The following is a 19,422-nucleotide window of genomic DNA, read 5'->3' on the forward strand; positions in this document are numbered from 1 at the left end:
CAGTAACTCGCAAGAAGTTTTCACCACCTAGTGAAAGGCATGTTTGTATGCTTTGATTTTTACGTCGTACTTAACAGTTTTTCATTCATATGATGAAGAGGGGTCAGTAGGTGGGTATTGTGTTCTTTTGGCAGGGTGAATCCGTGCTGCCAAAGTGTTGTCAACACTGCAGTATCATGCCGTAGACACCCGACCTGACACCCCATCCAGTACCAACCCCAAGGCAATCTGTCTTTTTTTTTTACTCTAACCTCTCAGTGAAGAGTGAAGCGAGGCAGCAACAAGCATCATTTTTGAAGTGTTTAATATGATCCAGGGAAATAAGGGCTGTAAATTGTACAATGATAAAAACCAGTCTCTCAAATTTAGCCTTGAATACAGGATGCATGGATCTCTAGGTCAGTGTTTAGGGATAATCACAATACTGAGTGATATCTGCAGGTTTACTATCGCAAAGGATTGACAAGTGAACATCTGTAAACTGGATTTCATGTTCGGGCCCTGTTTGTGAAGCCACGACAAGCTGTTATTGGTGGGATTTGGGTGATGGTGTGCTGTCTGTGTTTTGGCTACTACGTTTCTTCAAGCACCTGATGAACAGACAGGAGCCTGTATGTCGTTTCTTCCAGCACCTGATGAACATACAGGAGCCTGTATGTCGTTTCTTCCAGCACCTGATGAACAGACAGGAGCCTGTATGTCGTTTCTTCCAGCACCTGATGAACATACAGGAGCCTGTATGTCGTTTCTTCCAGCACCTGATGAACAGACAGGAGCCTGTATGTCGTTTTTTCCAGCACCTGATGAACATACAGGAGCCTGTATGTCACATGGGAAAGTTCAGAAGTAGCATTGGCGGGTGACCACGAGGACACAATTGTCTCCATGTGTAAAATGTCGGCGAAAGAATCTCAAAGTCTGACGTTAAACAACTAATAGCACAGCTGTCCATAAATTGACTGTCATAATGCATCTTGTTGCCTTGGTGATCAGTACTGCTGGTACCATGTTGCTATAGTGACTAATATTGGCTTCAGGGATGATGACATGGTAACCAATACTGTACGTATGTTGCCATGGTGAGCAATCCGGCAGGCCTCGGGAGGACAATGCCATCTTTAAATCGCCATAATAATATTTCTTGCATAACAAGTTTAATGATTGAAATTTGATTTCAAGATCACTTTGTGATCCTGGGGCCAGGTATCATGTTGCCATGGGAACCAGTACTTCAGGAAATATGGTGATCAGCACCCAAGGTGATATGCTTCCATGGTTGACCAGTACTTCAGGTCCCACCTGGCTCGAGTGACCAATCCGGTAGGTAGCAAGTCCCTGCTTACACATTAACAAAACTCTGAGCAACAACTTTGGAGTAAATTGCCATGGTAATAAGTTAATTTATTCAACAGTTCCTCAGTAAAAGAAACAAAAATAGGTTAAGACTAAAAATGTAGAGACAAATTGAGATTTTGCCGTTACAATGAATGTTGATTATAAAGTTGCATTTGTTCGTTACTGATCAATGAGATATATATATCAGATTTACTATCATTAGGTACTTTCTTTTTACGCAGATAAATATAACCTAACTGGTGTAAAAAGCTGAAGAAAATGTCTAAAATAAACGGTTCATGTGTGTGTGTATATATATATATATATATATATATAACTTACTTCAGAGGATTAACTTAAAATACTACTGTCATCAGAGCTTCACTATAAACCCACATACAGAAGTCTTATGGCAGTAACACAGGTCAATGTCACTAAAACTTAATTCCCTTCCCTCTGAAGCCCCCCCACCCCCAACCCACCCCCCCGCCTCAGGATACCTTTGCTCTACATTTACCTGTGAAAATTTATATGTATTAAAAAGTCTTATTTTACAATCATGGGAATAATGTGGAGCCCTGAAGTACACGGAGCTCGAACTGACTGGTTAGAATGAGCAAACACGATGTGATGACCATGAAAGACGTTGATGTTTCTTTGCATCAAAAGCTAGAACTAAAACAGGTTAATCATACAGATGTAGTTCAAATAAAATTTTTACAGGTTATTGATGTGCCACTAACAGATGCTCCGGGAACAGTTCAGAAGTGACCACTATTAATTACAAATGCTAGCACACCTTGAACGTAAACCTGGCGCAAGAAGTAGCCCGAGAGACCTTGATCACAACACAATCACAGCAGGCTGCACAAGTGTGCTGACAGATGTACACAAGGCTTGTTACTAACCAGGGTCCGCTTGCACACAGTGACTGTAGGCAAAGCTGATTGTAGCTACCATGGCAACAAGTCAACTTAGCCTACGATTGCTTTGTGCAAGAGGCGCCTGGACAGTGAAGCTGGCACCATAAGTGTGCTGACTAATGTACACTAGGCTGGTGACCGATCTGGACAGTGAAGCCAACACAAGAAATGTGCTGACAGGTTTATACAAGGCTTGTCACCGACCATGACAGTGAAGCTGACACCAGAAGTGTGTTGACAGATGTACACAAGGCTGGTTACTGACCAAGACAGTAAAGCCCACACCAAAAGTGTGCTGACAGATGTACACAAGGCTGGTTACCAGCCAAGACAATAAAGCCCACACCAAAAGTGTGCTGACTGATCTACACTAGACTGGTGACCGATCTGGACAGCGTAGCCGACACCAGAAGTGTGTTGACAGATGTACACAAGGCTGGTTACCAACCAAGACAGTAAAGCCCACACCAGAAATGTGCCGACAGATGTACACAAGGCTGGTCACTGACCATGACAGTGAAGCCCACACCAGAAGTGTGCCGACAGATGTACACAAGGCCGGTCACTGACCATGACAGTGAAGCCGACACCAGAAGTGTGTTGACAGATGTACACAAGGCTGGTTACCAACCAAGACAGTAAAGCCCACGCCAGAAGTGTGTTGACAGATGTACACAAGGCTGGTTACCAACCAAGACAGTAAAGCCCACACCAGAAGTGTGCCGACAGATGTACACAAGGCTGGTCACTGACCATGACAGTGAAGCAGACACCAGAAGTGTGCCGACAGATGTACACAAGGCTGGTTACCAACCAAGACCGTAAAGCCAACACCATAAGTGTGCTGACTGATCTACACTAGACTGGTGACCGATCTGGACAGTGAAGCCGACACCAGAAGTGTGTTGACAGATGTACACAAGGCTGGTTACCCACCAAGACAGTAAAGCCCACACCAGAAGTGTGCCGACAGATGTACACAAGGCTGGTCACTGACCATGACAGTGAAGCTGATTGAATGTTAAAAAAATCAATCACTGACCATTCAACCAGTGACTTTGAAAAAGGCAATAAATAAGACAATAGTTACATCATGGTCTTAAATGTGCTTAATAATTTATTGTGTTGCTTAAAATCCGACTTACCACACTATTAGGACACAATAGCAAGATTCAAAGCTTGCATCCTTGAACACAGCTCAATATAAATAACAACCGATGAGTTCACATCATTGCTGATCCAACAACATCAACTCAGCCCTGCAATGCAGTATGTATACAAGTATGAGGACTATACAGTGTAGCATGCTGCATGTAATACGCTGGCAATATTTAAATCTTCGTAGGGCTTATATACCTCAATAGACAGATACAACAAAATGTTGATATTCACAATCCATAACAATTGCCTAAATTCCATGATCATCATTTTTTCAAGGCTTTCTCCCTGCGGATTTTCTCCTTTTCAAGCTTGGCTTTCAAATCCTCTTTGTATTTGAAGATGCCGCCCTCCCACTTTGTCACAGTCTCATTCTCACATATCCAGATTTCTTCAGTAACCTGAAAGGTTATAGAACAATACATAAAAAATCTCTTCAGTTCACACCATTTAAAAACAAAAACAAATAGTTGTGATATGTCACCAAGAGTTCATGTCATGTAGTGAATGGATAATGTTAATAAGTTGACAACCTGAATGACAGGCAAGCATGTAGCTTCTTGATGCTGCCAAAAACATGTGACCTGCTGAACATCATGCCTGCAGAATCCACAGTTTTCATATATCAGAAAAAATGCCTTTGATGTGTCACCTGTTTTAATTTAATTTACCTGATTGGTGTTTAATTAATGGATTTACAAGAATATTTCACATATATGACAGCGGCCAGCCTTATGGTGGAGGAAAACGCACAACTAACGGCAGGTTGTTGCCAGACCTTCCCACTTGTGGCCGGAGAGAAAGCCAGCATGAATTGGAGCTGCACTGGTGAGAGGCTCCTGGGTCATTACGTTACACTAGCACGCTAACCAATTGAGCCACTTAGGCCCCGTCACCCGTTTTAAGCAGTGAACATTAAACCACATGTATAGAAATGAGAGTACATGTAGGCAGGCAAAACAAGGTCATGAGTTCACTGACAGGAAGTTACTCAGATTCTACGGATAACGCGTTTATTTATTCTGTACAACATCTAGACAGAAATGTGGCTTGTAAAAAATAAATGAAGTTGTTATACAATTGAATCTACAGTAGGTCCTTGTTCATCATGTTCACTTGTAAATACCACCCAGCAGGCGTTAAGGTGCCAGTTTTACCAACATGCTCACTTGTAAATGCCACCCCAGCAGGCGTTAAGGGGCCAGTTTTACCATCATGTTCACTCGTAAACGCCACCCCAGCAGGCATAAAGATGCCAGTTTTACCATCATGTTCACTCGTAAATGCCACCCCAGCAGGCGTAAAGATGCCAGTTTTACCATCATGTTCACTCGTAAACGCCACCCCAGCAGGCATAAAGATGCCAGTTTTACCATCATGCTCACTTGTAAATGCCACCCCAGCAGGCGTAAAGATGCCAGTTTTACCATCATGTTCACTCGTAAATGCCACCCCAGCAGGCGTAAAGACGCCAGTTTTACCATCATGTTCACTCGTAAATGCCACCCAGCAGGCGTTAGGGTGATAGTTTTACCATCATGTTCACTTGTAAATGCCCGCCCCCCCCCCACCAGCAGGCGTAAAGATGCCAGTTTTACCATCATGTTCACTCGTAAACGACACCCCAGCGGGGTTAAGGGGCCAGTTTTACCATCATGTTCACTCGTAAACGCCACCCCAGCAGGCGTTAAGGGGCCAGTTTTACCATCATGTTCACCTGTAAATGCCACCCCAGCAGGCGTGAAGATGCCAGTTTTACCTGAGAGATGAGCCTGAAGTCGTGGCTAACCAGCACCATGCCCCCTTCAAAGTCATTCATGGCCTCCGCTAATGCATCAATAGTCTCGATGTCCAAGTGATTTGTAGGTTCGTCAAAGAGTAGCAGATGAGGGTTTTGCCAGGCGATGTAAGCGAAGATGACTCGACACCTCTGGCCATCAGACAGGTTCTTCATGGGGCAGATCTGACAACAGACAACAACACTTACAACAGTCAAGAACAGGAGAACAGAGACGAGAGAGATCACAACCGCGACAAGAACAGTGACAACAGAGATCAACACTGCGACAAGAACAGTGACAAGAGAGATCACAGCCGTGACATGAACAGTGACAAGAGAGATCACAACCGCGACAAGAACAGTGACAAGAGAGATCACCACTGCGACAAGAACAGTGACAACAGAGATAACAACAGCTACTTCACACTTGGTATTTTACTCAGCAGTATTATAACTTATCTATGGGATTATCCAAGGGTGTTATTTGACAGTGGTTTTATTTGACAGAGGGCTGTGCAATGCTCAAAATTATCTGATTTCATATACACAATGGTGATTAGGTCTATGGGTGGATGAAACCATGAAACACTTTGCGGTAACCACTGGATGAAACCGTGCAGAATTGTGTGGCAACCAATCTATAAAACCATGCAGAACTTTGTGGTAATCACTGGATGAAACCATGCAAAACTTTGTGGTAACCAATGGAGAAAACAATGTAAAACTTTGCAATAACCACTGGATGAAACCGTGCAAAACATTGTGGTAACCACCAGACGAAACCGTGCAAAACTTAGTGGTAACCACTGGATGAAACTGTGCAGAACCCATGGAGGAAACCATGTAGAACTTAAGTAGCCACTAGAGGAAACCATGCAATAGACAGTGGAAAGAATGGAGGAAACTGCGCAGAATGCAGAGGAAACCATGCAAAACCGATGGAGGAAACCATGCAAAACCCAGTGATAACCAATGAAGGAAATCATGCAGAACTCATGATCATGAGGAAACAGTGCAATATTTAATATACATATACACAACTTCTATCAGTACAACTGCAGTTTCATCACTTCAGAAACAGTTTTAGTAATATAACTTGCTGTGAACTAGAGGTGTTAGAGGACCCTGGTGAGGGTATTCCTCTGCCCACACCAAACTGTGCCCCACGTACTTGTTGTTGCCCTGTCAAGCCGTACATCCCGACCATACGCCTCATCTCCTCCTTCTCCTTCACCTCTGGGTAGCATTTCTGTAGCCAATCAACAGCACTCAGCTCCAGGTCAAGAAGTTCTGACAGATGCTGAAAGCAAAGAAGACCCATAAATGTATCATGCCAAATTACAGAACAACTCCAGGGTTTCCGCCCGAAAATAAATTTGAGTCCATTCGAGGCTGAGGTTTGGTAGTGGGGGGGATATTCTCTCTTTTGAGCCTTTTGGTAAGGTGTCATTCACAAAAAAGCTTTTTGTTTTTGTTTTTTTTTTTTCACTTTTTTGTATGTCGGAGGGGAAATTTTGAGAAGCTTTTCCGGGGAAATGGGTCTGTTTACCGAACGCAAAACGGGCCTAGCAGAAACCCTGAACTCCATTTACATTCAAAGGAATTTCCATCCCATCTACCTTGCTGCTCCATCTGATGTATTCACTGTATTTTTATGTGTAATGGACACATTCGTGACACTGACAAGATAAAATTACAGAAAATTTTTTTTTAACCATGTATGCTGCACGGGGTAAGTTGAGTGAGTGAGTGCTTGAGGTTTATCATGGCACTCAACAATATTTCAGTCATGTGACGACGAAGGAGTGTATGTAATGTGCCTCCTTGTTGCAGGAATGATTTCCATCGAATGATTAACCAGTCGTTGCACTATCCCCCTTCATGCTGAACGCCAAGCGAGAAAGTTACAACTTCCTCTTTTAAGGTCTTAGGTGTGATTCGACCCAGGACTGACCCTGGATCTATGGCCTCCAGCTTTACCAGGATGTGGTAAGTTGAAAGAAAATTCAAGTGCCCATGCAAATGGTGTAGAGCTTCTATGGCATGCAAATGCTTTAATGTAGCTATGCGTAAATACAGTATCAGATTTTATACTAAATGAATAATTGGGGGTTTATGTCGTCCTTAACAATTTTTCAGTCATATGACGACGAAGAGGTGTACATATACCCTGTCTTCTTGTGGACAGGAGAGTCCAGGCTGCCAAAGTGCTGCTGCCACTGAAGTATCACTCTTTGATCCCGGGTCTCCCGACCTCAAGGCAGATGCTCTAACCATTCCGACCTCAAGGCAGATCCTCTAACCATCCCGACCTCAAGGTAGATGCTCTAACCATCCTGACTTCAAGGTAGATCCTCTAACCATCCCGACCTCAAGGCAGATCCTCTAACCATCTCGACCTCAAGGCAGATGCTCTAACCATCCCGACCTCAAGGCAGATGCTCTAACCATCCCGACCTCAAGGCTGATCCTCTAACCATCCCGACCTCAAGGCAGATGCTCTAACCATCCCGACCTCAAGGCAGATCCTCTAACCATCCCAACCTCAAGGCTGATCCTGTAATCATCCCGACCTCAAGGCAGATCCTCTAACCATTAAGCCACCAAGAGTGTTTAATTGGATTGCTGTTTAATGCCAATATTCAAGAACTTTTATCTAACATAATGTAAGACGGCAGCCAATTTTTATGCTTGGAGATACCAGGAGAGCCCCATGCAAAATCACTGACCCTGTGGTAAGTTACTGAGAAAGCTTTCCTACATGTCATATACATAGAGAAGCAGCTATGGAGACTAACCTGATGGTAGCGGCCGATCTTCACATGGGAATGTCTTCTGATCAGACCATCTGTGGGGATCAGCTGAAAACAGTCAATCAATAGGATTCAGTGGAAAGTCATACTCACTTCTACAAAGTTCGGCATCAAAAATACTATATTTCACCAAAAATCTAAGTGAATCTCATTTTTTAAGTGACATATTTTGCTTGATTCTGATTGATTCATCCACTTTTTGTGAAGTTTGATTAATTTCTACACCAAATTTAAAACTTGAATTTTAAAATTTAAAATCGTTGTTAGTATCACTTCAACTGCTTTTAACAGGGGTGAGACAGACACTGGGATGAAAAAGAGGAAACAATACATCATACTCATAATTCTGACATTTTTAGCATTTCTGAATTAAATTAACACTTTTCTCATGCATTATATAAATATATTATGCATTTGTATAAATAAACAGGAACTCCTCCAAAAAGGGCAAAATCTCATGCCTGTTTTAACAGCGTAATTTTACAGATGAAACTTTAAGTGAAATACAGTAAGTCCGCTTAAGACAGTTACCAGTTACCTGCTAGTGCAGTAAAATTTTGAGCTGATAGCCATGTACTTCGACCAAAGCTCCTATACTACTTCATTTATTTATCTCCAAAGTAACCCACTACTTTTCCAGGGTATCCATCAACTCCAAAACCTATTGAAAGCCCTGCATGCCCAGTTTTACACTGCCCAGAGCGTTAATAGTTGTTAACAACATGCCCGTGAACTCTGCAAACCGCAAGAAGAGGTGTAACTACTTTGAGATTACCAGAATAAGAGGGTTGGAAACTTGTTACGTAGCCTACACTTCCCTTAGAGCAAAACACTTAAAAGATACATAAGTTCATCTGCCCTCATTTATACTTTACCTAACAATTTGATTTGCATTAATGCCACATTCATGAACTTTTCACTTGTACAATGGCAGTAAGGTTTAGGACGAAGGTAAGCTAGAGTGTAAAACAAACCAAATCACACTCAGGTGTCATGATGTAATACAAGACACAATTACAGGTGTTTCACTTACCTCTCCTAGAATCAACTTGAGTAGAGTGGATTTGCCGGCTCCGTTTGGCCCCACCAGAGCAACACGCGTGTCCAAGTCTATACCAAAATCCAAATTACGATAAATCCATTTCTGAAAAAAATAATAAAAGCCATAATAATAATACAATAAAAAAACCTAAAAAAAAAGCCTAAAAAGGACAGGAAATTTCTTGGCATTGTAAATTTTCAGTGGACATGTTCATTTGTTCACCAGGATTCAATATCAGTTTCAAACTAGAAATATTTTTACCCAAGTCTTTAAATAAAAACCACTGACTGTTAGCCATTCTGGATTAAAATACTGTGCAAATTAGGCCCATGTCTTCTGCACACTGGACTGTACCCAGAACATAAGTATTCAAGTGACCAATGTTGTAAATCAGGAGATCAGTGTCAATATTTACATGCTACGTACAGCTCATTATCGTGGTGAATGTAGGGGAGATAACTCTTACCGAGTCCTCTGAGTATCTGAAGCTGACATGCTGCACCATGATGATAGGCGGAGGTAACTTCCCACATGGCGGAAAGTAAAACGTCAACGTCTGAAAAAAGAATAGCATTATTAATGAGAATTTTCACCTTCATCCGATTGGATTAAGTTTCTTTTAATGATATTTATTAAATGCCATAGTCACCAAGAAAACTACTAGCTGTGTGACTTAAGAACTGCTGTGGATGGTGGTGGGTTTCTGCCCACCATAATGCCGGCCGCTATTATATAACTGAAGTATTCTACAGTGTAAATCAAATAGATAAATAAATAAACTTTTAAAGACTGTAACACCATCCAGTAAACAAGTCAGCATGGAATTTAGTTCTTCATCCATTTGTTTGTGTTCACTACCGTAATATTTCACAAATGCAATGACAGTAAACCACCAACCTTTGGCAAGCAAATGAACAACTTTTCCCTTGCAGGACATGGAATTTCATCAGCATACCAAGCTCAGTATGTATGCTATACTGGTATGTGATCACTGAAGAACCTGTTTTAAGATCCCCAAAGACACTTGCCTTGTCTGAAGTGACTTTCTCTGTTAGTCCCCCATCCACCATTTTCTTCAACGTCTTCTCCTTACTCTGGGCCTGGCGAGCCAGCTTTGCACTACCATGTCCAAACCGGGCAATGTAGTTCTGTACATAAACACAATCAAAACATGTTAGCTTAAATGCTCTTTTTAATTTCTCCCTTAATACAATGATTGTTTACAATGAATTTAATGAAAAAAAAAAATTTCTGAAAATAATCAATAAGAATACTGGATATAATCAATAAGAAAACTGGATATAATCAATAAGAAAACTGGATACAATCAATAAGAAAACTGGATACAATAGAAAACTGGATACAATCAATAAGAAAACTGGATACAATCAATAAGAAAACTGGATATAATCAACAAGAAAACTGAATACAATCAAAATGAATACTGATTTTGTTACTAATACAAAGAAGCTGGGCTTGATAACATGCACCTTCACTGACCAAGCGCCTGACAGCTGCCAAAAAACAAACAGTGCACTTTTGTCTTCAGAGCCAGTGATGGGCCCCACTCTTGTTTAACACACTGAACTGAGAGTTTATCATGCTGTGGCTGACTGAAGAGTGAACATCATGTGAAAAGTTACCTTCATGTGACTGATCTGATCTTGTTCCCAGCGAAACCTCTTCATCTGATTTTCTTCCAGTTCCATTCTTGTTTGAACGTATGCGTCATAGTTACCCTGAAACACAACCATCAATCAAAATGAAAAGGTGCATCCTCACTGACATTACTAGGTGCATCCACACTGACATTACTAGGTGCATCCACACCCACATTACTAGGTGCATCCACACCCACATTACTAGGTGCATCCACACTGACATTACCAGGTGCATCCACACCCACATTACTAGGTGCATCCACACCGACATTACTACGTGCATACACACCCACATTACTAGGTGCATACACACCCACATTACTAGGTGCATCCACACCCACATTACTAGGTGCATCCACACCCACATTACTAGGCACATACACCCACATTACTAGGCACATACACACCCACATTACTAGGCACATCCACACCCACACTACTAGGCACATCCACACCCACATTACTAGGTGCATCCACACCCACATTACTAGGTGCATACACACCCACATTACTAGGTGCATCCACACCCACATTACTAGGCACATACACACCCACATTACTAGCCACATCCACACCAACATTAGTAGAACAATAAAAAATAAAATTATAAAGTACTTAACACTGCGGTGATGTAAGCATGGGGCCAGTTGGTTTGAAGTGTGTTTAAAAGTTCAGCCAGCCTTCAATCTTAATACCTGTCTTGATCTCATACACAGCTATTTAAGTCCAGACTAAATTTGATACCAGACTTAATTTCTAATACACCTTCAAACATCTGGGCTCAAGACTTCATAATGAAGGAGCATGTTACGAACGAAGATTGTTCAAAGAGCAAAACAAAAATCCCATTTGTGACTAATGTTTATAGCTTTCCATGCTGGAGGTTGTGGGGTTTTGCACGGGCAATAGTGAGACGTAGGCACTGTTCAATGACTAATTACTGAAGTCAGTCTTGAAATTCGCTTCAAGGGTTTTGAGCACTGTACAGAGCATCAACCATTAACTAGAATGGGAGCATCTGCACTCTACCTCGGCCTTTTAGGTCATCACTCTTCAGCTGTTTGTAAAAAATATCTGTACACAGCGCATATGTTCTTTCAACTCATTATGACAAGAGAAAACGTTTCACTCAAAACTCAACTTGTTGGCAGAATACTTGATTTACAATCAGAATAATCGTTTATCAACAGAATAATGATTTACGATCAGAATAATGGTTTATGAGCAGTGTTTTATTTCTGTCCCAAATTTATATTAGTTCTTTTTCACAGTCCTAGTCAGGGGCACATTTTACAAAGCCGTCGCAAAGGTGCATGAAGGGTATTTCCTCTTTTCTAAATGTTCTCATGGAAACTATGTACACACTTTTGACAAATATGTTACAATGGAGGTTGCGCCAGGTGCATTTTGCATCTGGTTCGTATAACGGTTCGGGCTCTTGAACAATCACCTGGAGCAATACCACAGCATTGTTCAAAGAGCAACAGACAAACCATAGTTGTGACTTATGGTTCTGGTTTTCGATGGTAGCTTCTGTGGGTTTTGGGTGGCCGTCTTGAAAAAACTTTCCTCATGTTTTGGGATGTTGGAAATTAAAGTTCTCACAGTCAGTGTAAAGGACACATTCGTTGTAACGGACATATTCGTTGTAAAGGAAATATTCGTGCATGTATAACTAACAATATAAAATGTATGTTGACCAGGGTAAGTTGAGTGAGTGCTTGAGGTTTATTGCCATACTCAACAATTTTTCAGTCATATGACGACAAAGGAATCCTTAGCATGCCTCCTTATTGCAAGATGGATTTCCACCACTCTTTTATCTAGCGCTGCTTCACTGAGACGCCCTACCGAAGTCAAGTAAGCTGCCCCTCACGAGCCATTATACTAATATGGGTCAACCAGTCGGTGCACTATCCCCTTCATGCTGAACGTCAAGTGAGGAAGTTACAACTTCCTCTTTTACAGTCTTAGGTGTTAGTTCAGGATTGACCCTGGATCTACCGCTCCTGAAGTGGATGCTCTACCAACGTGCCATCGGGGCCCAGTAACTCACAAATGAAAAAAAAAGTGTAAACAATTTTGTATAAATGCTTAACAAAACATAGAATAGACTGTTATATGTTAAAAGCACCATAATGTAGGAGGACAACAAAGTAGAGCACTGATTTTGATTGATATGCTGTCCTCCTCCTTGGAGATGGCGTCTTCATTATGCAATTAAAATCGAAAAAAAAAAAAAAAAAAAAAATTTGGGAAAAGCCAGCTACAGGTATGTGAAATATCTGAGTCCTATAGCTACAGGTATGTGAAATATCTGAGTCCTATAGCTACAGGTATGTGAAATATCTGAGTCTTATTTCCACACAGGTTATACGATGAAGCCTAATGACGCTTGTCTCCGACGCTTTAATAAAGTTACATGCAGCAGAAAGCAGACTTACACCATAGTACTTGAGTTTCTTCAGATTCATGTGGATAATGGTGTTACAGACACCGTTGAGGAAATCCTGCGAGTGGGATATTACCACCAATATCCGCTTGTACCTGAGGACAAAGGAGAACCAAATCACAATGTGACATCACAACCAATATTCCCTTGTACCCGAGGGCAAAGGAGAGACAAGCCACAATGTGATATCACAACCAACATTCCCTTGTACCCGAGGGCAAAGGAGAGACAAGCCACAATGTGATATCACAACCAATATTCCCTTGTACCCGAGGACAAAGGAGAGACAAGTGACAATGTGATATCGCTACCAATATTCGCTGTACCTGAGGACAAAGGGGTGATAAGCCACAATGTGATATCACCATCAACTGGGACAATTCACAGTGAGTTATCCTCACCAAGACAGACTTGTACATGTATACAAAGGGGAGACAATTCACATGATATTGCCATAGATTCACTTGTATCTGTGCATCGACAAGCACTAAATTAGTTCCATGTTACTTATTACCCCGTCCTTCCAAAAAACCCGGACGCTCAAAGCTAACTCACCAGATATACTTCTACTGGAGGTCACAGAACACAGTGCCAATAGGGTTGATGTTTTTTTTTAACCTGACATATTTGTATAAATGTGAACTGTTTTTAAGTTATAAATTAAGGAGAGTACTTACTCCTTCAGCTCTTGCTCTAACCAGACACAAGCGTTCAAATCTAAATGATTCGTGGGTTCATCCAATAGCAGCAGTGCTGGTTTTATGTACAAAGCTCTGGCTAGAGATATTCTCATCCTCCAACCTCCTGAAAAGTCTGAAAAATTCAAGATCAATCTTAATCTTTAACTGCTTTGAAAATAAAAAAAAAACAAAAATTGCCCAGTGAAAATAGGACAAGCTATACCTCTACTTTATTCCAATATGTGCTTCAATAAAACATGGTCACAGAGGTGTCCCCCAGATTTTTCAACAAGTGGTTGATGCACATAACTGCACAGACTTTCTAAAGTGTTAGTAAAGAAACCCTTCAGATTTTTTAGTACCTTCTTTGCACTCAGATGTTACTGTATAATTATCCAATGAAAGATGTTACTATGGCAATCTGCCTCCCTACATCCATCGTCACACTGTCTTCTCTAATATTTCTGCACGTCACAGGCTATCAGTGGCTATCACACTTCATACATGATGCACCACTTACAATACAACTGGCTGATTTACCCTCCACTCTTCCCTCCCACACAAACCCCTGCCAATAACAGTGATCTAATGAAATAGAGGTGTACTTCCTACAAGTGTCAGTTTGCATGACGCTTAAGGTCTGCTAGGAAACTCTTTGTCTATTGGTGACAAAATATTTGCATGATTAGAATCAATTCTACATGAGCTATGCTGCAACAGGGATAATTTTCCTCAGACAAACACGTTTCCTAAACAATTTCGCTGTGTCCCATTGTATTAACCATTTCTTTTTTTTTATGCCTTTGGGGATAGGGTTAGTAGTCCGCCCAACCACGGTCAACACAAGCAGATGCCAACTCACCTTTAACCTTTTTGTACTGCATTTCCTTAGTGAATCCCAAACCCCAGAGGATTTCAGCCGCACGGGCCTCAGCTGTTGATGCATCCATTTCGTCCAATCGCTCGTAGACATCCATCAGTCTATCGTGAGATTCTAGGGTTTAGGAAACAAGCCAGGATAAATTCTCAAATACATGTGGATCAATTCACATAAACAAAAAAAAAAAAAATCTTTATACATGATCTTTCAATGCAGATTAAAACTTGAAAACCGTAATTCCACTACTGCTTCATGCATATCATTTTATTTATTTCATTGGTGTTAAAGGGACACTACCAGCAGGACATGTACACTTTTTCTGAGGACTGTCAGGTTTGATGGGAGGAAAACCACCAACCTTTGGCAAGCAACTGACAAACTGTCCCACCTACATAATGAGCTCACCTGCCCTCTGGACACCCTAACAATAACACTAAAACACTTTGATGTATACAGATTCACAGTTGCTTCCATAGTACATGAACATTAACAACACTACTTCCATTTCTTGCATACATGTGAATGTTAACACACACACAACTATGAGAGGTAGGTGTGGTTTATTTGACAAATGACTGAAGTCAGTTTTGAATTTCGCTTCAAGGTTTTCGAGCACCGAACAGAGCATCGACCATTAACTAGAATGGGTGCACCTGCACTCTACCTCGGCCTTTTAGGTCATCACTCTTCAGCTGTGTGTAAATCTGCGTACTCTTTACGACAGGGAAAAATGATCCACTCAAAATTTGACTTCTTATTCTCAACACTCTATTGATTTCTATACAGTGCCATGTCTGTACCAAATCTACGAGTGGTTCTCTTTAACAGTAGCAATCAGGTTTTTGGTAAGAGAAAATTTCCCAGAATCTGGAGGAAACTACAGTACATTCCCAGGGGCCATTTTTTTTTACAAAGCTACCCCAAAGGTGCATAAACAGCATTCCCCATGGTGACATGTCTCTTCACTTTATGGAAACTAAATGCGCACTTATGACGAACACGTTGCAGTTGAGGTTAGTTCAGGTGAATTTCGTGCCTGGTTCCTATAACAGTTTCAGGTTCTTCAATCATCTCCTGAATCAATGCCGCGGCATTGTCACCAGGTTAACTTGGGCCGAATTTCAACATGCGCATTAATTAAGGAATTTAAACGTGCAAATTCATGGGTCAGGTGCTAGTCATCTTTGGGGAGAAAACTCCTTAGATGGGTTAGTCACATCCCATATGATGGATTGGGGGTGGGTGAGGGTTAGCGGAGAAGTATTCTACTCCGACTAGACTTGTTCTGGCCTTACCCTGATCTGCTCGCGAGGCCAAGGCTTCTGCCTCCCTCTCAAGTCGCAGTCTTTCTTCATCACACTCAATCACACACTGTAACGCTGTCTTGTCACTAGGAGGCATTTCACGGCGTAACAAATATATATCTACATGCTCAGGTACAGGGATTTCCCGGGAACCGATGCATGCCAATAATGAGGACTTTCCTGTGAAAATAATAAGTAACTTTATGTTATCAAAAGCACCAGTGAAATACAATTATACATGTACATGTAACTCTAACATCTTATATTCTATTGTAAACAAAATCCAGTATGAATGGTGTTTACAAGCTTACTAAAGTGTACAAGTGTATGTATTTGCTTTATTCAGAACCAACCCTGTGTCTGTTCGGGGTAAGGAATCACCAGGCATGTGTGTAATTGCTAGGTTCTGGTCCTTTCTTGTCAGAAACAAGCTAAAAAACTCATATAATGCCCGGGCCAATTAATTCTCCTCGTCTCTAGAACAGAGATCTCAAAAGTTCGAGGTAAAAAAAAAAACAAAGAGGACGGGGACTTACCACAGCCGTTTAAACCAATGAGACCGTACCGCCTGCCAACATTGAGTTCCATCTTTGTGTCACTGAGAAGCTCTGAACCATGAAATGTGATAGAGAGACCATCAATGTGGACGTCACGACTGTCGGGATGGGAGGCGAGGACACCCGTACACGAGCGGAACTCTGACGCCAAGTCCAGTCCGTCAAGCTGCTCTGCCAACACGCTCGCTGCACAGGAGGTGAAATAGAAAAAATACCATACATAAACACCGAGTTACAAGAAAGCCAGTTGTGAACAGATGCTGACAGAAGTCTGAAGTGCGCTACGTCACACTGAGCAAACCGTGTATGCTACATAGCACATGACAAGCGCACCATGTAGCAAGCTGTACATCACGCGACAAAGACTTACGCTATTACATGGCAGTCATTCATTAACTCAGTGGCACCTGTTGCTTGAGAAAAATCTGCTGGTACCTCATTTGGTCGACAGTCTGCGAGAGTCAGATAACATACGGATACAGCCCTGGTGAATAAACCCCTGAATATTTACAAGATATATTGACTCACAGATAAATTAAAAGGGAAATTATGAGAGAACCATTTACTTTGTGAACAGGTCATGACTGATGACATTTTCCCCAAATTACAATTTACATATCAGCTATAAACTTAATAGGATAAGCTGAACAGAAAATCCCATGGGTGAAAAAGACCTTGTATGTGTCAAAAGTAAATTATAAAGATGATACGATGTAGTTAATAAGAACATAGTTCGTCATTCAAGTTCTACATAAAAATGAACGTGACATATCATGCCAACATGGTCGTTATGTTTTGCCTCATCCGTCTCAACTACGCCTGTACAAAAATGATCTTACCACTTCCATTTTCTGTTACACCATTTTCAACTCCATTTGTTTGCTCTCCATTCGTTTCTTCATCCTTCTGTGTTTTTTTCTGACCACGTTGTTTTGCAGCTTCTTTTTTCTTTGCGTCCTTACGTTTTTTTTGCATCAGACGGCATGGTGAACCACCTCTCTCTATTAGCCAACCAACAAAAAAACCCCCAGATTTTTGCAATGAACAACTTCCTGAAAAACCTTGGTACAATAAGAAATATTTACATATGGGAGGCCATTCACAGTACAATAATATTTCTAAATACGCGAAAGAACTACAATATTGGTACATTTATTTATTTATTTGATTGGTGTTTTACGCCGTACTCAAGAATATTTCACTTATACGACGGCGGCCACCATTATGGTGGGAGGAAACCGGGCAGAGCCCGGGAGAAAACCACGACCATCCGCAGGTGGCTGGCAGACCTTCCCACGTACGGCCGGAGAGGAAGCCAGCATGAGCTGGACTTGAACTCACAGCGATCGCATTGGTGAGAATATTGGTACATAGGTTTGCATCTAATAGCTGGATACATATAGTTCCAGGAATTTTGATACTGGGCTTAATCCCAGTCTCACCTGCATTTAATTAAGCGACTTATATACATACATATTTTATATCACATAATTGTCTAATACAAGCCATTCAAATGTTAATCTTCTAATCAGTATCTCTAATCCTTTCTTTGTTATCTACATGCAGCTCTGACATGTCCAGTACATGTTTGGATTATCCCTAGCTAACCTGTCCAGCAACCCAAACATGGGTGGGTCCCACTGTATATTAACCCCTGTCAGTCTTTGACTTGAGAATAAAATGTGAAGCTATAATATGCAGTACAACTCTTTAACACAAATATCCACAGTCTGGTGATAATAATAGGTTAAAATTGCACTTTGTCACACACATGTAACACCTTTGATGTCACATCAGTTTAGGTTAAATATTTTTTATCACAGTCTGTCAGTGAATGGACAGGGCATGTGAGCATCAGTATCTTGCTGAAATCTTTAATAACATACGGCCCTAAAGTGACCGTCCATCTAAATCATTTTCACAACACTTTAACAATGTGTATAATCTACAATCAAGGATAATTTTGATAACGCAAAAATATAACAGTTATTCATAGTTTTGCAGTGATGTCATAGCTGCACTGAGCCAATCATCAGCGAACTCTTTAGTCATGTGACTAGAGTACTAGAGTGAAAACAAACCCAGAATGACCCAGGCAAGATTGGCCTTGAATAAGATTTGAGCATGAATAATGAAAAATGTAAATTTTAAATAAGAATTTTTTTCTGGAAAAGTAATCACAATGTGCCTAACGTTTAAATACAGTTTGATTGTTTCATTGTCCTGTATTTCTTTAAACTTATGAATTAGCAGATGCTCAAAGCTTGAAATGATTTGAATTAAGAAGGGATTTTCACTGTCTGAGGTTTTGAGATAGGATAGGAGTGGGACATGGGTAGCTCCACGTAACCATTTCAATTCCTTTCTTTATCCTGGTCTGGATGAGAATCATAGTCACAATGGCAATCCGTGGCAAACTGTTCACCATTTCATGCAGAGGTTGACAAATCCTTTTCAAATGAAAAAAGGAATAGTTAAACTCACTATGAAATGACGTACGGTCTACCAATGGTTCCCGCTGAAACTATAATACCCCAACAGCCCAGTATAACGAAATGAGTTAGAACAAAGGATTTCCACTGTAAGGTACTTAGCATAATGCTAATTTTATAATCATACGCCACTTTTTTTTTTTTTTACTAAAAATGTTGCAGTACACAGGAGCTGGGTGCTAATTTTCACTTGACGGCTAATGATTAACCTAGCCAAGGCATGCTTGCTAATTTAAAAATGTTTCATTGAAATTCTGCATTGCAAATCGTGCCCACATTCACCTTGACTTATAGTCAAAACAATGGAGAAACGGAAAAGGCCAAGTTGAAAGTTTTACTTTGAAA

At 41.0% G+C, this 19,422-nt stretch overlaps 1 protein-coding gene across 1 annotated transcript; it reads right to left on the bottom strand.

The window, feature by feature from the left end:
• Positions 1–3,357: 3,357 nt before the first annotated feature.
• LOC135477420 (ATP-binding cassette sub-family F member 2-like) lies at positions 3,358–17,570 on the bottom strand. The gene is given in 15 exon segments (XM_064757514.1): positions 3,358–3,817; positions 5,176–5,379; positions 6,368–6,496; positions 7,995–8,057; positions 9,043–9,153; positions 9,518–9,607; positions 10,080–10,199; positions 10,695–10,790; positions 13,157–13,259; positions 13,842–13,977; positions 14,707–14,838; positions 16,020–16,208; positions 16,565–16,771; positions 17,425–17,554; positions 17,556–17,570. Coding segments are annotated over 15 exon segments (1,860 nt in total). The 3' UTR covers positions 3,358–3,682.
• Between the last annotated feature and the right edge of the window lie 1,852 nt (positions 17,571–19,422).

Source organism: Liolophura sinensis, chromosome 11 (assembly GCF_032854445.1).
Source record: "Liolophura sinensis isolate JHLJ2023 chromosome 11, CUHK_Ljap_v2, whole genome shotgun sequence".
Taxonomy (NCBI): domain Eukaryota; kingdom Metazoa; phylum Mollusca; class Polyplacophora; order Chitonida; family Chitonidae; genus Liolophura; species Liolophura sinensis.